The following is a 14323-nucleotide window of genomic DNA, read 5'->3' as shown; positions in this document are numbered from 1 at the left end:
GTAACCCTTGTGTGAATTAAGGGATTACCTGTATACAGCCACTACTTGTTTTACGATGGGGTTACGTCAGGTCACACCTTATCGTATACCGATTTTATTGTAAATTGGGAGATTGAAACACATTATAAAAGGGAGGTTATGTCAACTCAACTTCTCAAAGTCACCTAACCAAGACTGAACCATAAATGACAACCCACCTTCATTCCTTCCTGTGTTGGTCCAAGTTGTCTCCGAGTCGTCCCCCCCAAGGCTAGTGCTTACAGGCACTAGTGGTCAGCCTCTGAGTCAGACAGGAACAGGTTTGGGGGGGAGGGGAAACTAGCCCATACCTGCACCAACCTTAGCACTGGGGCCCATACCTGCACCAAACATAGCACTGGGGCCTACACTGGCACTGACCTTACCACTGGCCAAACAAATCCACAGTACTGTAGTACGATGTTTGGCTGAGAGGTGACAACAACAGGGGGGCACACATGAACAAGTTGAAAAGACAAGGCTTTGAAGGGGTGGTGGGACCTGAACCATAACAATACGCTGCATGCCGGGGCCGCCATCTTGCCTGAGACAAGCAACGGTCACCTTGCATGTGCCTGGCACTTTCTGATGGCAAAATCGTTATAGTGGGAAATTTATTGTAAATCGAATTTTGGGGTGGAACTTTTCTATTATCGTTGTAGCGAATTATCGTAAATCGAATTGATGTAAAACTAGTAGTGACTGTATACAGTGCCCTCGCATAGTGAATGTATTCAGAGTAAATGATTCGCCTAGTGAACGAGCAGGGAGTAATCAGGTCCACAAAACCATAATGAATGAGTTGAACCCCGAGTGAATGAAATCGGGGAAAAGTGTATGCCATAACCGCCGTCTCCCATATTCAGACCCCCCCCCCCCAGTGGACACTACACAAGAGGCCAGATCTGAGCAACCTGTTGTGCAGAATCCAATGGAGGGCAAAGATCTGCCTATGTTGAAGATCAGTAAAATTCCAGTGGCAGTGGATGTCTGAGAGAAGAGGTCAAGGCAAATGAAAACAGCTACCTTAAGACACAGGAAGTTCTCAGTGGAGTAGAAACCATTTTTCATTATTACACTGAAAGGCACAATATGGAGGTCAGCATAAGAAAACACTCATCACACGCTACCACCGAACTAAAGAACAACAGGAGTCAGTTGCCTCTACATCGTCTGCTACATTTCCTGATGAAGACGATGATGATGTGTAGTCAGTGGTGTCGTATTTGGACTTTGAAGGTTTTATGGGAGAGGTGAATGAGGTAGAGGCACGTGGGGAAGTGGTTCAGTCAAGTGATGAGGGCAGGACTGGTGATGGAAACAAGGGAGTGGAAGGTGATGTGGAAGGGTCACCCTAAGTGTATTTCCCTGCCTCAGAACCACCTTTATTCAATCAGGACTGCCAGCTGATCCACTAAAGGTAAAAAACCATGTGTTTTATATTTTATATATCTGTACTGTATGTGTTTGAAATGTGCCCTTTAGTACATCTCTGTGGCTCAAAAAGTGGACTTTGAGAAAGCGGTGCTGCCCATAAGCTATTTTTCCCATAAGATATGTTGTTGACAGTGAACGAATTCGCAGTGCATGAGCTCGTCTTCCACCCATAAACTCATTCACTGTGCAAGTGCTCTGTGTATATATATATATATATATATATATATATATATATATATATATATGGTAGGATACTTATTGACAGAGTTAGAAAAAGAACAGAGGAATTAGTTGGAGAAGAAAGGGGAGGCTTTAGGAAGGGAAGAGGTTGTGTAGATCAGATATTCATTCTTAGATCTTTAGTGGAAAAGTTCTAGAGAAGGGAAAGAAGTTGTATGCAGCTTTCATGGATTTGGAGAAAGCATATGACAGGGTGGATAGACAAGGATTGTGGAAAGTATTAAGAATATGTGGAGTAGATAGGAAGTTGTTGAATGCTGTGAAGAGTATGTATGATAGTGCTGAGGTTGCAGTGCATGTGGATGGTGAACTGAGTGAATTTTTCTCTTTGAAGGTTGGGTTGAAACAGGGATGTGTCATGTCTCCATGGTTGTTCAGTCTGTACATGGATGGGGTAATAAAAGAGGTACAAGGTAGGGTAGTGGATGTTAGAGTGGCCCTGGTGAGAGAGGGTAGTGTTTGGAAACTCCCTGTACTGTTGTTTGCAGATGATACTGTGTTGTTGAGTGAAGACGAAGGAGAGCTGCAGGACTTGGTGGATGAGTCTGGGAGAGTGTGTAAGAAACAGAATCTAAAGGTGAATGTAGGGAAGAGTAAAGTGATGGTCTTTGAGAGAGGTGAAGTCAGTGAATGTACAGCGAGGCTGGATGGTGAGGAATTGGAAAATGTGAGTACGTTAAAGTACTTGGGTAGTGTGATAAGTAAGGATGGAGGTTTGGAGGGAACAGCAGGGAAGAAAGGTTGTTGGTTCCTTGAAAGCAGTGATAAGAAGCAGGGAAGTGAGCATGGAAGTGAAAAAGTTACTACATGACAGTATTGTGATACCAACTCTAACATATGGAAGTGAAGCTTGGACGTTGCTGGAAGGACACAAGTCAAGAGTGAGAGCGGTGGAAATTAGTTATTTAAGAGGAGCCTGTGGAGTCACATGGAGAGACAGAGTGACAAATGAGGATATAAAGGAACGTTGTGGTGTAGATGTGGATTTGATGGGAAGCGTTAGGAGGAATACACCGAGGTGGTTTGGCCATGTGGAGAGGATGGAGGGTGAAAGACTGACGAAGAGTATATGTGAGTGAGAAGGAGGGGAGAAGAGGGAGGGGGAGGCCGAGGATGAGATGGAGGGATGGGGTGGAGAGGTATATGAGAGAGGGGGGTGTGAGTTGGGAGCAGGGCAGTGAAATGGCGGGGGACAGGGCAACGTGGAGGCGATTTATTTGTGGCCACCCTGTACGGGATTGAGTCGTCTGGCAATAGATAGATAGATAGATAGATAGATAGATATATATATACAGTAAAACCTTGATAAAATGGACTTCAATAGACAGGAATTCGCTTTTATGGGAATCGAGGAGCTACCAGCCTTTTTTTTTTTTTGTGAGGAAGAAGGAACCAAAGGCCGGGAGCCCGCAATAATTCAAGATCTGATCATTTCGAGATGCCTGGACACACTCCATTTGAAAGACTGGAGATCATAGGAAGCAGGAAATACAGACAGAAGGAGACAGGTCCAGAGTTGACCTGTTGCATAAATGAAGGACTGGGAGTAGCGGTTAACTCTTGCATTAGAGAGTTGGACAGAAAAGGGATGAGTGTTTGCTGCTAGATGGGTGCCATGTGCCCATTGTAGAGGTGGAGGAATGCATGCAGACAGTTCAAAGGAGCAGTGACCATTGAAGTAGCAACAGAAAAAAGATAAAGATGCAACAGTGTGACGAAGATATAAAGGTTGAAGGGAGTCAGTAAGAGGAGGAGAGTTAATGAGACGAAAAGCCTTTGACTCCATCCTATTGAGAAGAGCTGTAAGTGGGGAGCCTCCCCACACATGAGAGTTGTACTCGACACAGGGGCGGATAAAACCCCTGTATAGAGTCAACAATTGTGCAGGGGTAAAGAAGGAATGGAGTTGGCTTAGCACACCTAATCTCCTGGAAGCAGATTTTACAAGAGATGTAATATGATCATTCTAAGATAAGTCCCGAGTAAATGAAACCCCAAGAATGTTCAAGGATGATGCAGGATTAAGCTGAATATTATTAAACATTAGTGGGTATACCTGTGGAAGATTTTGTCAGGTTGGTAGGTGTAAAAACTGAGTCTTTGATGCATTAAAAACAACCAGATTATTTTTACCCCAGTCAGAGATACGAGCCAAGTCAGACATTAGGTGTGCCATAGCCTCATCCCTTGTTTGTTGAAGTAACTGCTGAGATGGACGTTGCGGGAACCGAATGGAAAGGTGAAGGGTGGAGTCATCAGCATAAGAGTGGATAGGGTTAGAGGTACAGCTTAGAAGGTCACTGATGAATAAAAGGAAGAGAGTTGGTGATAGGACAGAGCCCTGAAGAACACCACTGTTGATAGATCTAGGAGAAGAATAATGGCCGCCTACAACAGCGGCTATAGAACGACCAGAAAGCAAGCTAGAGATGAAGGCACAGATTGAAGGATAGAAACCTTAAGAGGGCAGCCTGAAAATTAAAGATTTATGCCAGACTCGATCGAAAGCCTTAGCGATGTCAAGTGCAATGCCAAAGCTTTCGCCAAGTCCCGAAAGGAGGATGACCAGGAGTCTGAAAGGTAGGTGAGAAGATCGCCAGTGGAGCGTCCCTGACGGAACCCATACTGACGATCAGAAAGAAGGTTGTGACAGGAAAGATGCTTTTAAATTTTTCTATTAAGAACTGACTCGAAAACTTTTGAGATACAGGATGTTAAAGCAATTGGACGATAGTTAGAGGGTTGGGAATGATCACCCTTCTTTGAGACTGGCTGAATGGGAGCAAACTTCCAGCAAGAAGGAAAGGTACAAGTTGACAGACAAAGGCGAAAGAGTTTACCTAGGCAGGGTGTAAGCACAAAAGCACAGTTCTTGAGGACAACAGGAGGGACTCCATCAGGCCCATATGCCTTATTAGTATTGATGCCAGCAATGGCAGAAACTACTGTACATCAGCTGAAGAAATTTTAATGTCAGCCATGAGGAAGTCAGAAGGGAGAAGTGATGGAGGAACAGCATCGGAATAGTCTAAGGTGGAATTGGAGGAGAAAGTCTGAGTGAAGAGATCTGCTTTATCAGTAGAAGAAATAGCTACAGAACCATCAGAGTAGAAAAGAGGAGGGAAGGATGATGAGGTAAAGTTGTTAGAAAGGTTATTGGCAAGGTGCCAGAAGGAGTGGGAAGAATTCGAGCTGGAGAGTTGAGAGCATTTAGTATGGATGAAATTATTTTTAGCAGAGCAAAGAACAGACTTAGCACGATTCCGGGCAGAAACGTATAAAAGATGTGATTCGGGGGTGGGTTGGCTCTGGTACCTTTTATAGGCCCTCTCCTTGTTGCGGAGAGTATTAGAACAAGCGCAATTAAACCAAGGCTTTCTTGCATTAGTCAGAGGATATAAGAAAGTAATGTATGCTTCCATGCCTGAGAGAATAACCTACGTAATGCGCAAGGCACACTCAGATGGCTCCCGGCCATGGAAGCAATAATCATTCCAGGGAAAATCAAAGAAGTACTGCCTGAGGGCCTCCCAATCCATAGCTCCAAAGTGCCACAGATGACGTTTCTTTGGAGGGTCCAAAGGCCGTACCGGAGCGATTGGACAGGTTAAGGTGATATGATTGTGATCGGAGGAGCCCAATGGAGAGAAAAGATTAACAGAGTAAGCAGAAGGATTAGTAGTAAGGAAGAGGTCAAGTATGTTGGAGCTCTCTCCAAGGCAGTCAGGGATACGGGTAGGGTGCTGTACAAGCTGCTCTAGGTCATTAAGAATAGAAAAGGTGTAGGCTAGTTCACCAGGTGGATCAGTGAAAGGAGAGGATAGCCAAAGGTGATGGTGAACATTGAAATCTCCTAGAACGGAGATTTCAGAGAAAAGAGAAATGGATAGAATGTGTTCCATCGTAGAAGTAAGATAGTCAAAGAATTTTTGATAGTCAGTAGAATTAGGAGATAAGTAAACAGCGCAGATACATTTAGTCAGAGAATGACAGGAAAGTCGAAGCCAGATTGTAGAGAATTCAGAAGAATTGAGTTCAGGAACACGAGCACAAGATAGGCCGTTGTGTACATATACGCAACATCCACCTTTGGCTTTGAAATGAGTATAAAGAAAGTAGGAGGATACAGAAATGGGTTTGCTGTCAGTTGTCTCAGACAGCTGAGTCTCAGTTAGAAAAAGAAGGTGAGGTTTAGAGAAGGAGAGGTGGTGCTCAACAGAGCGAAAGTTAGAGGAAAGGCTGCGAATGTTGCAGAAATGAAGAAGAAAAGAGTCAGACAGTGGTTCCAGGCAGCTTGAGTCATCACTGGGAGAGGGGTGGAAGGTGGGGACATTTATGGAAACCCCCCCTGGGGACTCTGAGGCCACGTGCAGTGCTGCCATGATTTTGTAATTTTGGGAAACAAAGTGATATGTGTACTGTGTATGTAGTTTGGTGTTGACAGTTAGAGAAACTTGTATTGGAGAGCATGCTGGCCTACTCTCTTTGTTCCTGAGACACTGAAAAAGTTCAGCAAAGAGGGATGGTCGGGACCTATACCTATCGGAAAAAGTTTGATAAAGCCAGAAGCAGTCAGGACTGCATGACCACTTCAGTTATGTTCACCACAATAAGGTAAATAAAAGACATGTTTATCAGTGTACAGTGCAGTATTATTATACCATATATACTATACCATTTGATTAACGTGGTGAAGTTATAACACAGTACAGTACTGCAATGGTAGTCAAAAGAGTTTAAAAACTGTTCGTGCGATCCGGACTAATGTCTGATATATCGGAAAAAGTCCGAGTTAGCAGGGGGAAGTCCGGATGTCTCTTTTATCGGAATTTCGCATTTTTAGAAATGGCTTTGGCCCCAATTAATCCATTACGGTGAGTTCTTATTGTGTGTGTGTGTATATATATATATATATATATATATATATATATATATACACAATAATCCCTCCACTACCCGATGTAACAGAGCCAAAGGAATGTCCAAAAAGTGGGCTCCTGGCTCCTGGACTGGTACTTAGGACCCTAACCCAGCCTAACTTTGAAAGCCACCTTAATAACTCCCTACTGGACATGCATAGCACCTATTTAAACCTATTTAGGACCCTATTCATACCAATAATGGACATAAAGCATGAAATAAATGAAAAGGAACCAAAGAATGAGGAATTAGAAGTGACTGTACCTCAGCCAGGGTACTTACAGCACGTCTGTGGCTGCCTTCTCTAAGGCTTTGGCAATGGTGAAAATGCTCTTGAAGCACGTACAATAATCCAGTTTTGTGCTGCACTTACAGTAATTCTTTGCACTGTGAGTTACAATTGTTTAACACTGCACATTGTTAATTGCACCACGCCAGTTTCAACCGTCAGTTTGCACTCTGCAATTAATCCTTTGCACGCTAAATTCTAATTTCTTAACACTGCACAACACTGTAAATTCCCGTGTGGTCTAGTGGCGAGGTATTGCAGTTTATTCACTGTTTATCACAAAAAATGAGCACATGCATCATCTATTGCGATAAGCATCTGCTTGTGATCGCAGTTAAGCAGTGACTGGTGGTGAGGGAGGAGTAGGGTTGCCAGATAGGAGATCGGCCACATTACCACACTCCTGAATTTTCATAACTAAATTTAACTTTTCATTAACAAATTCATAAAGCTAGCATTTATTCTTCACTAATTATATATACAAGTGGAAATAAATGTAATCACTCTCCTTATAATTAACAGCATGTTGATTATTTTCTCGCTGTGTAGGCTAGCAGATTGATCAGAGACAGCAGACAATCCATCATCTCCATCCTGTGTATCCTCATACATGTGAAAAATCCGTTTGGTAATGCTTTATTCTGATTCGTTACCAAATGAATTTTCATTACCAAATTGGTCCACATTTGGTAATGAAAAATACCAAATGGGAACCCTGACAGAGCAGGGGGAAGGAAGGAAGGGGTGAAGGGGCCGTGGTGTAAACAGCTGTTTGGTGCCGTGCAGCAATTTCAAATTACGGAGGGGGAAAAAATTGGATTTCTGGGGGATTTTTTCTTTTTTTTGGCCATTTTTGGGTTCCGAAGGTCCAGGCCCACAACGTCCGGTAAATGGTGTGTCCGGAAAGAGGGCATCCGGATAGTATTGGGATTACTGTATAGAGTAACATTCGGTTATCCAGAAAATTCCACATCTGGAAGGGAAGAATCCCCATGCATTCTGGGTAATTGAGCTTTTACTGTATATATACAGTATATACCGTATATAGTTTTTGTTTTCGTTTTTGAAGGCTCCAACATGCTTGCATGCGTCGGCCTTGGTCACTTAATGGCGGCTCTCCAGGCTCTCTCACGTGACTTCAGAAGTGGACTTCCATGGATGTCGTATGCTGATGACTTGGTGTTGACTGCTGAGAATGAAAAAGAGGCAGAGAAACGACTCTGGATGTGGAGAGAGAATGGGTCACAAGGGGGTTTACAAGTAAATTAAGATAAAACATAGCAATGATACCTAGGGCTGATGGCAGTACTGTACTGTCAATGCAGAAGGAGAGTGGCCACGTGCACTTTGCCACAAGATAGTGGGAAGTAATTCCATTTTGTGCAAGGTCTGTGATAAGTGGGTGCATAAGAGATGTAGTAGTATTAGAGGTTGGCTGCAAAATAATGCTGATTTTGTGTGTCTGGTGTGATGGGGAGAGCATGTACAGACTGTCACGCATAAAAGGATTGAACTTCCGGGAAAGTCTCCTGAATATGTGGAGGAGTTTTTTTAATCTAGGGGGTCATGTTGTGTGCTGAAGTTAGGGCTGGGAAAGGAGTGGAGGAAGCTTAGGGGGCTGTTGCCTCTCCTAACACTGAGAGGGTTGTCCCTCTGTGCAATGGGATCCTTGTATTCAGCATGTGTTATGAGTGTAATGTTGTACAATAGTGAGACTTGGGCTGTAAAGGAAGAGGACATTTGTAGACTAAAATGTACAGAAATGACAGTGATTAGATGAATATGTAGTGTGTGCTTGAATGCGAGGCCTGGGGGGGCTAGGATTGCGATTGAAGAGTTGAGAGGAAGGATGGGCCTTGAATTTATTGGTGTTGTGATGAGGGGTAGACTGAGATGGTTTGGGCATGTTGAGAAAATGGAGGATGACAAGTGGGTGCAGAAGGTGAAAAGTGTGAATGTCAGAGGTAGGGCTGCAAGAGGCTGACCAAAAAGGGCCTAGGATGATGTCATAGAGTGCGACCTCATGGATAAAGGACTGAACAGGGAGACTACCAGAGATCATGCAGCATGGAGGGCTGCCATTAGGTGACCAAAGCAAATGCATGCAAGGATGGTGGAGCCTCTATAAACAATACGAATGTTAAGCAGCAACTATTCTAGACCCAACAGGGAGGAAATGAGAGCCAGTGTACGGCTCACCCTTTAGTACGATTTATCCCCACCTCACCCTAATCATAACATGGTATTCAAACTGTGGGAATGGTAAAGTTCCACCAGATGAAAAACGCTGCTTTATTGTAACATCCCCATTCCCACCCTCCCTTGTATAACTGACCTCACAACCCTCCAGCAGGTAGCGTGCGTTGGTCAGCTCTCGCCGGATGCGCTCCATCTCTTCTAGGGTCACATTATGGCTCACGTTAAGGTGCACACTCAGGGGATTCTGGCCAGGGAAAGAACAATGGATTAGTAAACATCTTCATTGTTGTTGTTGTCACCACCATCTACCACAACTGTTATCACTATTTTTGTATCATATACCAAGGAAAAGTTATTTGACCTTAAGGTTGGAACAAGGGGGTTGGAGTGAGCTCATAGATAACCACTGAAAAGATTACTTCCACACATTTATATAATTCTTCTTGACCAGCAATATTATTGCACCTGAATTAAATATATTAAGCCCATAATGCATGAAGTAGAAAGAGAGCAGGATATGAAAACAGACAAGAATTTTCAATTGCCTTTCATTCTGAACTGTTAATAAAGATCTTACAGAATTATTTTAGGGGCAAAATAAAAACTGTGCATAACTTAGTCTTCTTGAGGGTAAATTTGCTACATTTTATAATAATATATCACTAATCAGTAACCAGATGAGTTTGAACAATATAAGTTTGAAAGTGTTATGAAATAGGAAGTATTTAAAATAAAACTTATTTAACAAAATACAGTAGCTTTAAAAGTACTTTTCTATGTCACAGTGAAAATAGGATTTGAATACCTTTTTTTTTTTTTTTTTTTTTTTTTTTTTTTTTTTGGTGCCCCACTTTCCCACTACCCTTATGGATTTTGACCATACTGATGGGGTCAGGAGCAGGAATTAAAAAATACTGGTAACAATATCGATACTGTAAACAGCAACATTGCCAGCATCACTTTAAATAATTCTGGGAGGGGTGTGGCTGGAATTAATATGCATTATCATTGTCACCCAGCATATTTTTAGACACACATGCCACGTTGTTCATGAGTCACTCACTAATGATTTTTTGATGACTTTTTTTTTTTTTTTAAATAACAAAGATTGGGGGGGAGGGTGATGCTCCTGCAGCTTGTACTTTTGTGCATGTTTAAACTGTGGGTTATATAATAAGAAAACATACTGCATATGATGCTTTAGAAAATCCATAAGATAAATCTTGGCTTATGGGAGACTTCTCACTCTCTCTTTGTGCAGTAGGCCACACATACACATACAAACATCCTTTCTTTCTTTTCCTTACTTCCCTCTGTTAACCTAACCCACAATTTAAGACTTCCTACGCTATGATCATTTCGTTTTGTATCGTTTATATCAGCTTGCATGCGTCAGCCTTGGTCACCTAATGGCAGCTCTCCATGCTGCTCAAAATCTGGCAGCCTCCCTATTCAGTCCTTTATCCCTACACTCACACTCTATGACATCATCCCAAAGTAAATCCTCCCCCAGATTAAATCAAATCAAAAGGCTGTACCAGAAATGAAATATAATAGGCAACCCCATACTGAAGGAAATGAGCTAATCTCCCCTCTAAGCCAATGTACTGTTACAAGTCTCCCATAAGCTGCAAAAAACTGCATGACAATAACCAGAATAAATTATAAAAGACTTCAGCATACTAAATGCAATAAATGGAAACCATTCAGTTGCCATGCTCCAAGGGGTAACAGCACACAATACTGAATGTGAGGGCAAGCTTTTGATCCCAACCGAGGGTCACCACTTGACACCAGACCAGGCATCTTGTCACAAAACATCTTTTTTTCCCTTCTTCTTCTTCTTCTTTTTTTTTTTATAACTGACATGTCCCCTTTTTGATATGGGCTAAGGCGTTGCCCCTGGGTAATGGACTTAGGTTTGGAGTGTGTAGTGCTTTTATGACTGGGTACCCTTCCTGATGTCTACCAATGACCCTTGGGTGGACTCAAATCTCTGACCCTTCGGCCACAATCTAACCCACTGAGCCACCACATGCCATTAAAAAAAAGCCTCCTAAATGATGGACAAGCACAATGCCTTGGCCCATCTAAAGAGGAATGCACAACATAAAAGTGCATCAAAATCATCATCATTATCAGATTTCTCCCGAGTTGAATAAATCATGACAGTACAGGTGTCAAAAACAAATAAAGATGTCAATATGTACATAATGACAACTTCCCTGCTGCTACTCGCCAACACCTATAAAACCCTTTATGTCTCTCACAAGCTGAACAAAATCACATAATAGTTATCCTGTAGGTCTCTCTTAAGGTAAATAAAACATGGTGGCAACCAGAATTATATAAGGGTCCCATAGGTCTCTGTCAAGCAGAACAAAATCACATGATAGTGGTGGTCATGGGGAAAGTCTTCAATGTGGACTTTAACCCTTGCTAAGCTGCAGACCTCACATGAAACACAATGAAGGTCTGCACGGGCTAAGCGGAAAAATCCCATATGAGGTACCATTTACACTGGTTATAAAACAATGACTCAAGAGAGTTAAACTACCTTACAAAGAATCTGCCAACAGGGATTGAGCCCTTCAATCTGGTAATGCATTTTTATTTTGATTTTTGCTATCTACAAACAATTTATTCACCTTCAGGAAGACTTTTCAGACTAGAGCAGTTAGACATGGCTTTCATGACCTACATACTATCAGAATGTTCTTACTATCAGGACTTTCTTAAGAAAGGAAGAATACAGTCAGATATATCCTCCTATTCACCATCATCATCATCATCATCATTCTTGGTTTTATGTCTACTGTCTACAGAACATGGGTAAGACAGGTTCATCTGACAGCACTACTCCATCTTCCTTTGCTCTGTGCCTGCTCTCTAGTAATATCTCTTGCTCTAAGGCCAGCACACACCACCTCATCCCATGACTTCCTTGGTCTGCCTGGAGACTCAAAACTTCTATCCCTCTTCACCCAACTCCCTTGGTCCATCCTCTCAACTTGTCCAAACCATCTCAGGGATTAATCTCTCACCTGCACATACAAAGCGCCATGATCAGGTTTGATGAAAGTGGTGCCATGGACCAAAGAGATAGCATGATTCTTGAAGTTAAACTTGTCGTAGAACTTGAAAAACCCGCGCAGGAGAGTTTCCAGGGAATCCTTGTTTTGGGAGGGCTGCAGGCATAGGTTGGATGGGAAGATGAATTTAGCAACTTCCACTTCACTGTTGGGGTCTGTCGGGGCAATGAAGGAGTAGCTATACTCAGTTTGTCATCACCTAATGGAAATGGACCACTCCCACAACTTAAATGTTGTATTGTACTAAGTCATAGTTATATGAAATTCAATGGAGTTTAGTTATGAGGCAAGAATGCATCTCCTTGGTTACTCATGGAATCAACCCTCCAATCTAACTACACTTATCCACCAACTGAGCTGAAAAGGGTTAGGAATCTTGTCAGGTTAGCAAAAATGTACTACAGTTGTGAAGTCCAGCTGTACTCTTGAAATATGCAGACTTATAATTCAGTGTTTTCACATCACAGGTTTACAGTTGTTCTTTTTCATCCATGACTGAATTCAGATGAGCAAGAAGTCTTGCTTCAAGAGTTTCAGTACACAAGACCAAATTAGCTATTTATATATGCTGGGAACAGTGAGAACATAATTACTGTCCATTTTAACAGAGGCTAAGTGTGACATCATATAACAATGACAACCACATCTGTATACCTATCTATCTATTGCCTGATGCCTCAATCCCCTAAGTAGTGGCCACAAACAAATAGCCTCCACCTCACACTGTCCCCTGCCATTTCAATGCCCTACCCCCAGGTCACATCCCCCTCTCTCATATACCTTTCCACTCCATCCCTCCATCTCATCCTCCATCTTCCCCTCCCTTTCCCCCCTTCCACCTCACTCACATACACTCCCCTTGTTAGTCTCTCGCTCTCCATCCTCTCCACATGGCCTAACCACCGCAGTGTACTTCTCCTAACGCTTTCTATTAGATCCACATCCACACCACAATGCTTCTTCACTTCCTCATTTGCCAGTCTGTCTCTACATGTTACTCCACATGCTCCTCTCAGATAACTCATTTCCACTGCTCTCACTCTTGACTTGTGTCCTGCCAACATGGTCCAAGCTTCACTTCCATAGGCCATAGTTGGTATAAGTGTTATCATGCAGCGACTTTTCTATTTCCATGCTCACTTCCCTATTTCTTATCCAGAGAACCAGCAACCTTTCTTCCCTGTTGTACCCTTTCAAGCACTTCATCCTCTAAACTTCCATCCTTATTCATCACACTACCTAGATACAGTGCACCCTGGATATAACGAACTATGTGGTACTAGACCCTTGACATTAAAGCTGAACACCATACTGCTTGGTAATTTCCCAGGCATCATGACTTAAACTGAACAAAGATCGTTAAATGCGGAGCATCGTTTGGCTGTACACTCGTACACAATAACATACAGCAAGGTCTGAATGGCTCATTCTAGTAAATGCCCTAATTACTTATTATGTGTTTATTCTTACCTTTCAGGAGGTAACTGCACTGCAAATAAAGACTGTAAGTAGGCCTTAGATAAACCTATATTTGTCTGTCGCGCCACGCTGGTCAGTGTTTCCTGTGGGTCCATTCTTTTACCAAACAAAATTTGTTAAATGAACATTGGACATAACGTCTGGCCAGCTCGAGGTAGTCGTTAAAACCTATATTCGTTAAAAGAGGGTTTGGTATGTTGAGGGTGTACTGTACTTAAATGCATTAACATTTTCCATTTCCTCATCATCCAACCTCACTGTGCATTCTGTGACTTCATTTCTCTCAAAAACCATAACATTACTCTTCTCTACATTCACCTTTAATTCCGTCTCCTACACACTCTCCCAAACTCATTCACCGAGCCTTGCAGCTCTCCTTCATCTTCACTTAAAAATGCAGTACCATCTGCAAACAACAGAATAGGATGCAAACAACAGAACAGGAAGTTTCCAAACACTGCCCTCTCTCATTAGGGCAGCTCCAGTATCCACTGCCCTACCTTGTACCTCTTTTATAACCTCATCCATATACAAATTGACAACCATGGAGACATGACACATCCCTGTTTCAATCCAACCTTCAAATAGAAAAATTTACTCAGTGCACAATCCACACGCACTGCTGCCTTTGCACCCTCATACATACCCT

At 42.5% G+C, this 14323-nt stretch overlaps 1 protein-coding gene across 2 annotated transcripts in view; it reads right to left on the bottom strand.

Moving 5' to 3' along the window:
* The window catches only part of LOC145408357 (poly(A) RNA polymerase, mitochondrial-like), a 72757-nt gene that overhangs the window by 9944 nt on the left and 48490 nt on the right, over positions 1-14323 (bottom strand). For both annotated transcript variants that reach the window (XM_080279082.1, XM_080279083.1), the window contains exons 7-8: positions 12148-12350; positions 9240-9347 (exon numbers count right to left, since the gene is read on the bottom strand). In XM_080279082.1, the coding sequence (XP_080135208.1) occupies positions 9240-9347; positions 12148-12350 (311 nt within the window). The remainder of the gene's footprint in view (positions 1-9239; positions 9348-12147; positions 12351-14323) is intronic.

The sequence above is a fragment of the Coenobita brevimanus genome, chromosome 77 (genome assembly GCF_032717465.1).
Source record: "Coenobita brevimanus isolate Jiangsu-jjx chromosome 77, ASM3271746v2, whole genome shotgun sequence".
Taxonomy (NCBI): domain Eukaryota; kingdom Metazoa; phylum Arthropoda; class Malacostraca; order Decapoda; family Coenobitidae; genus Coenobita; species Coenobita brevimanus.
The sequence above is the reverse complement of the archived record's forward strand: the minus strand, read 5'-3'. Positions and strand labels throughout refer to the sequence as shown.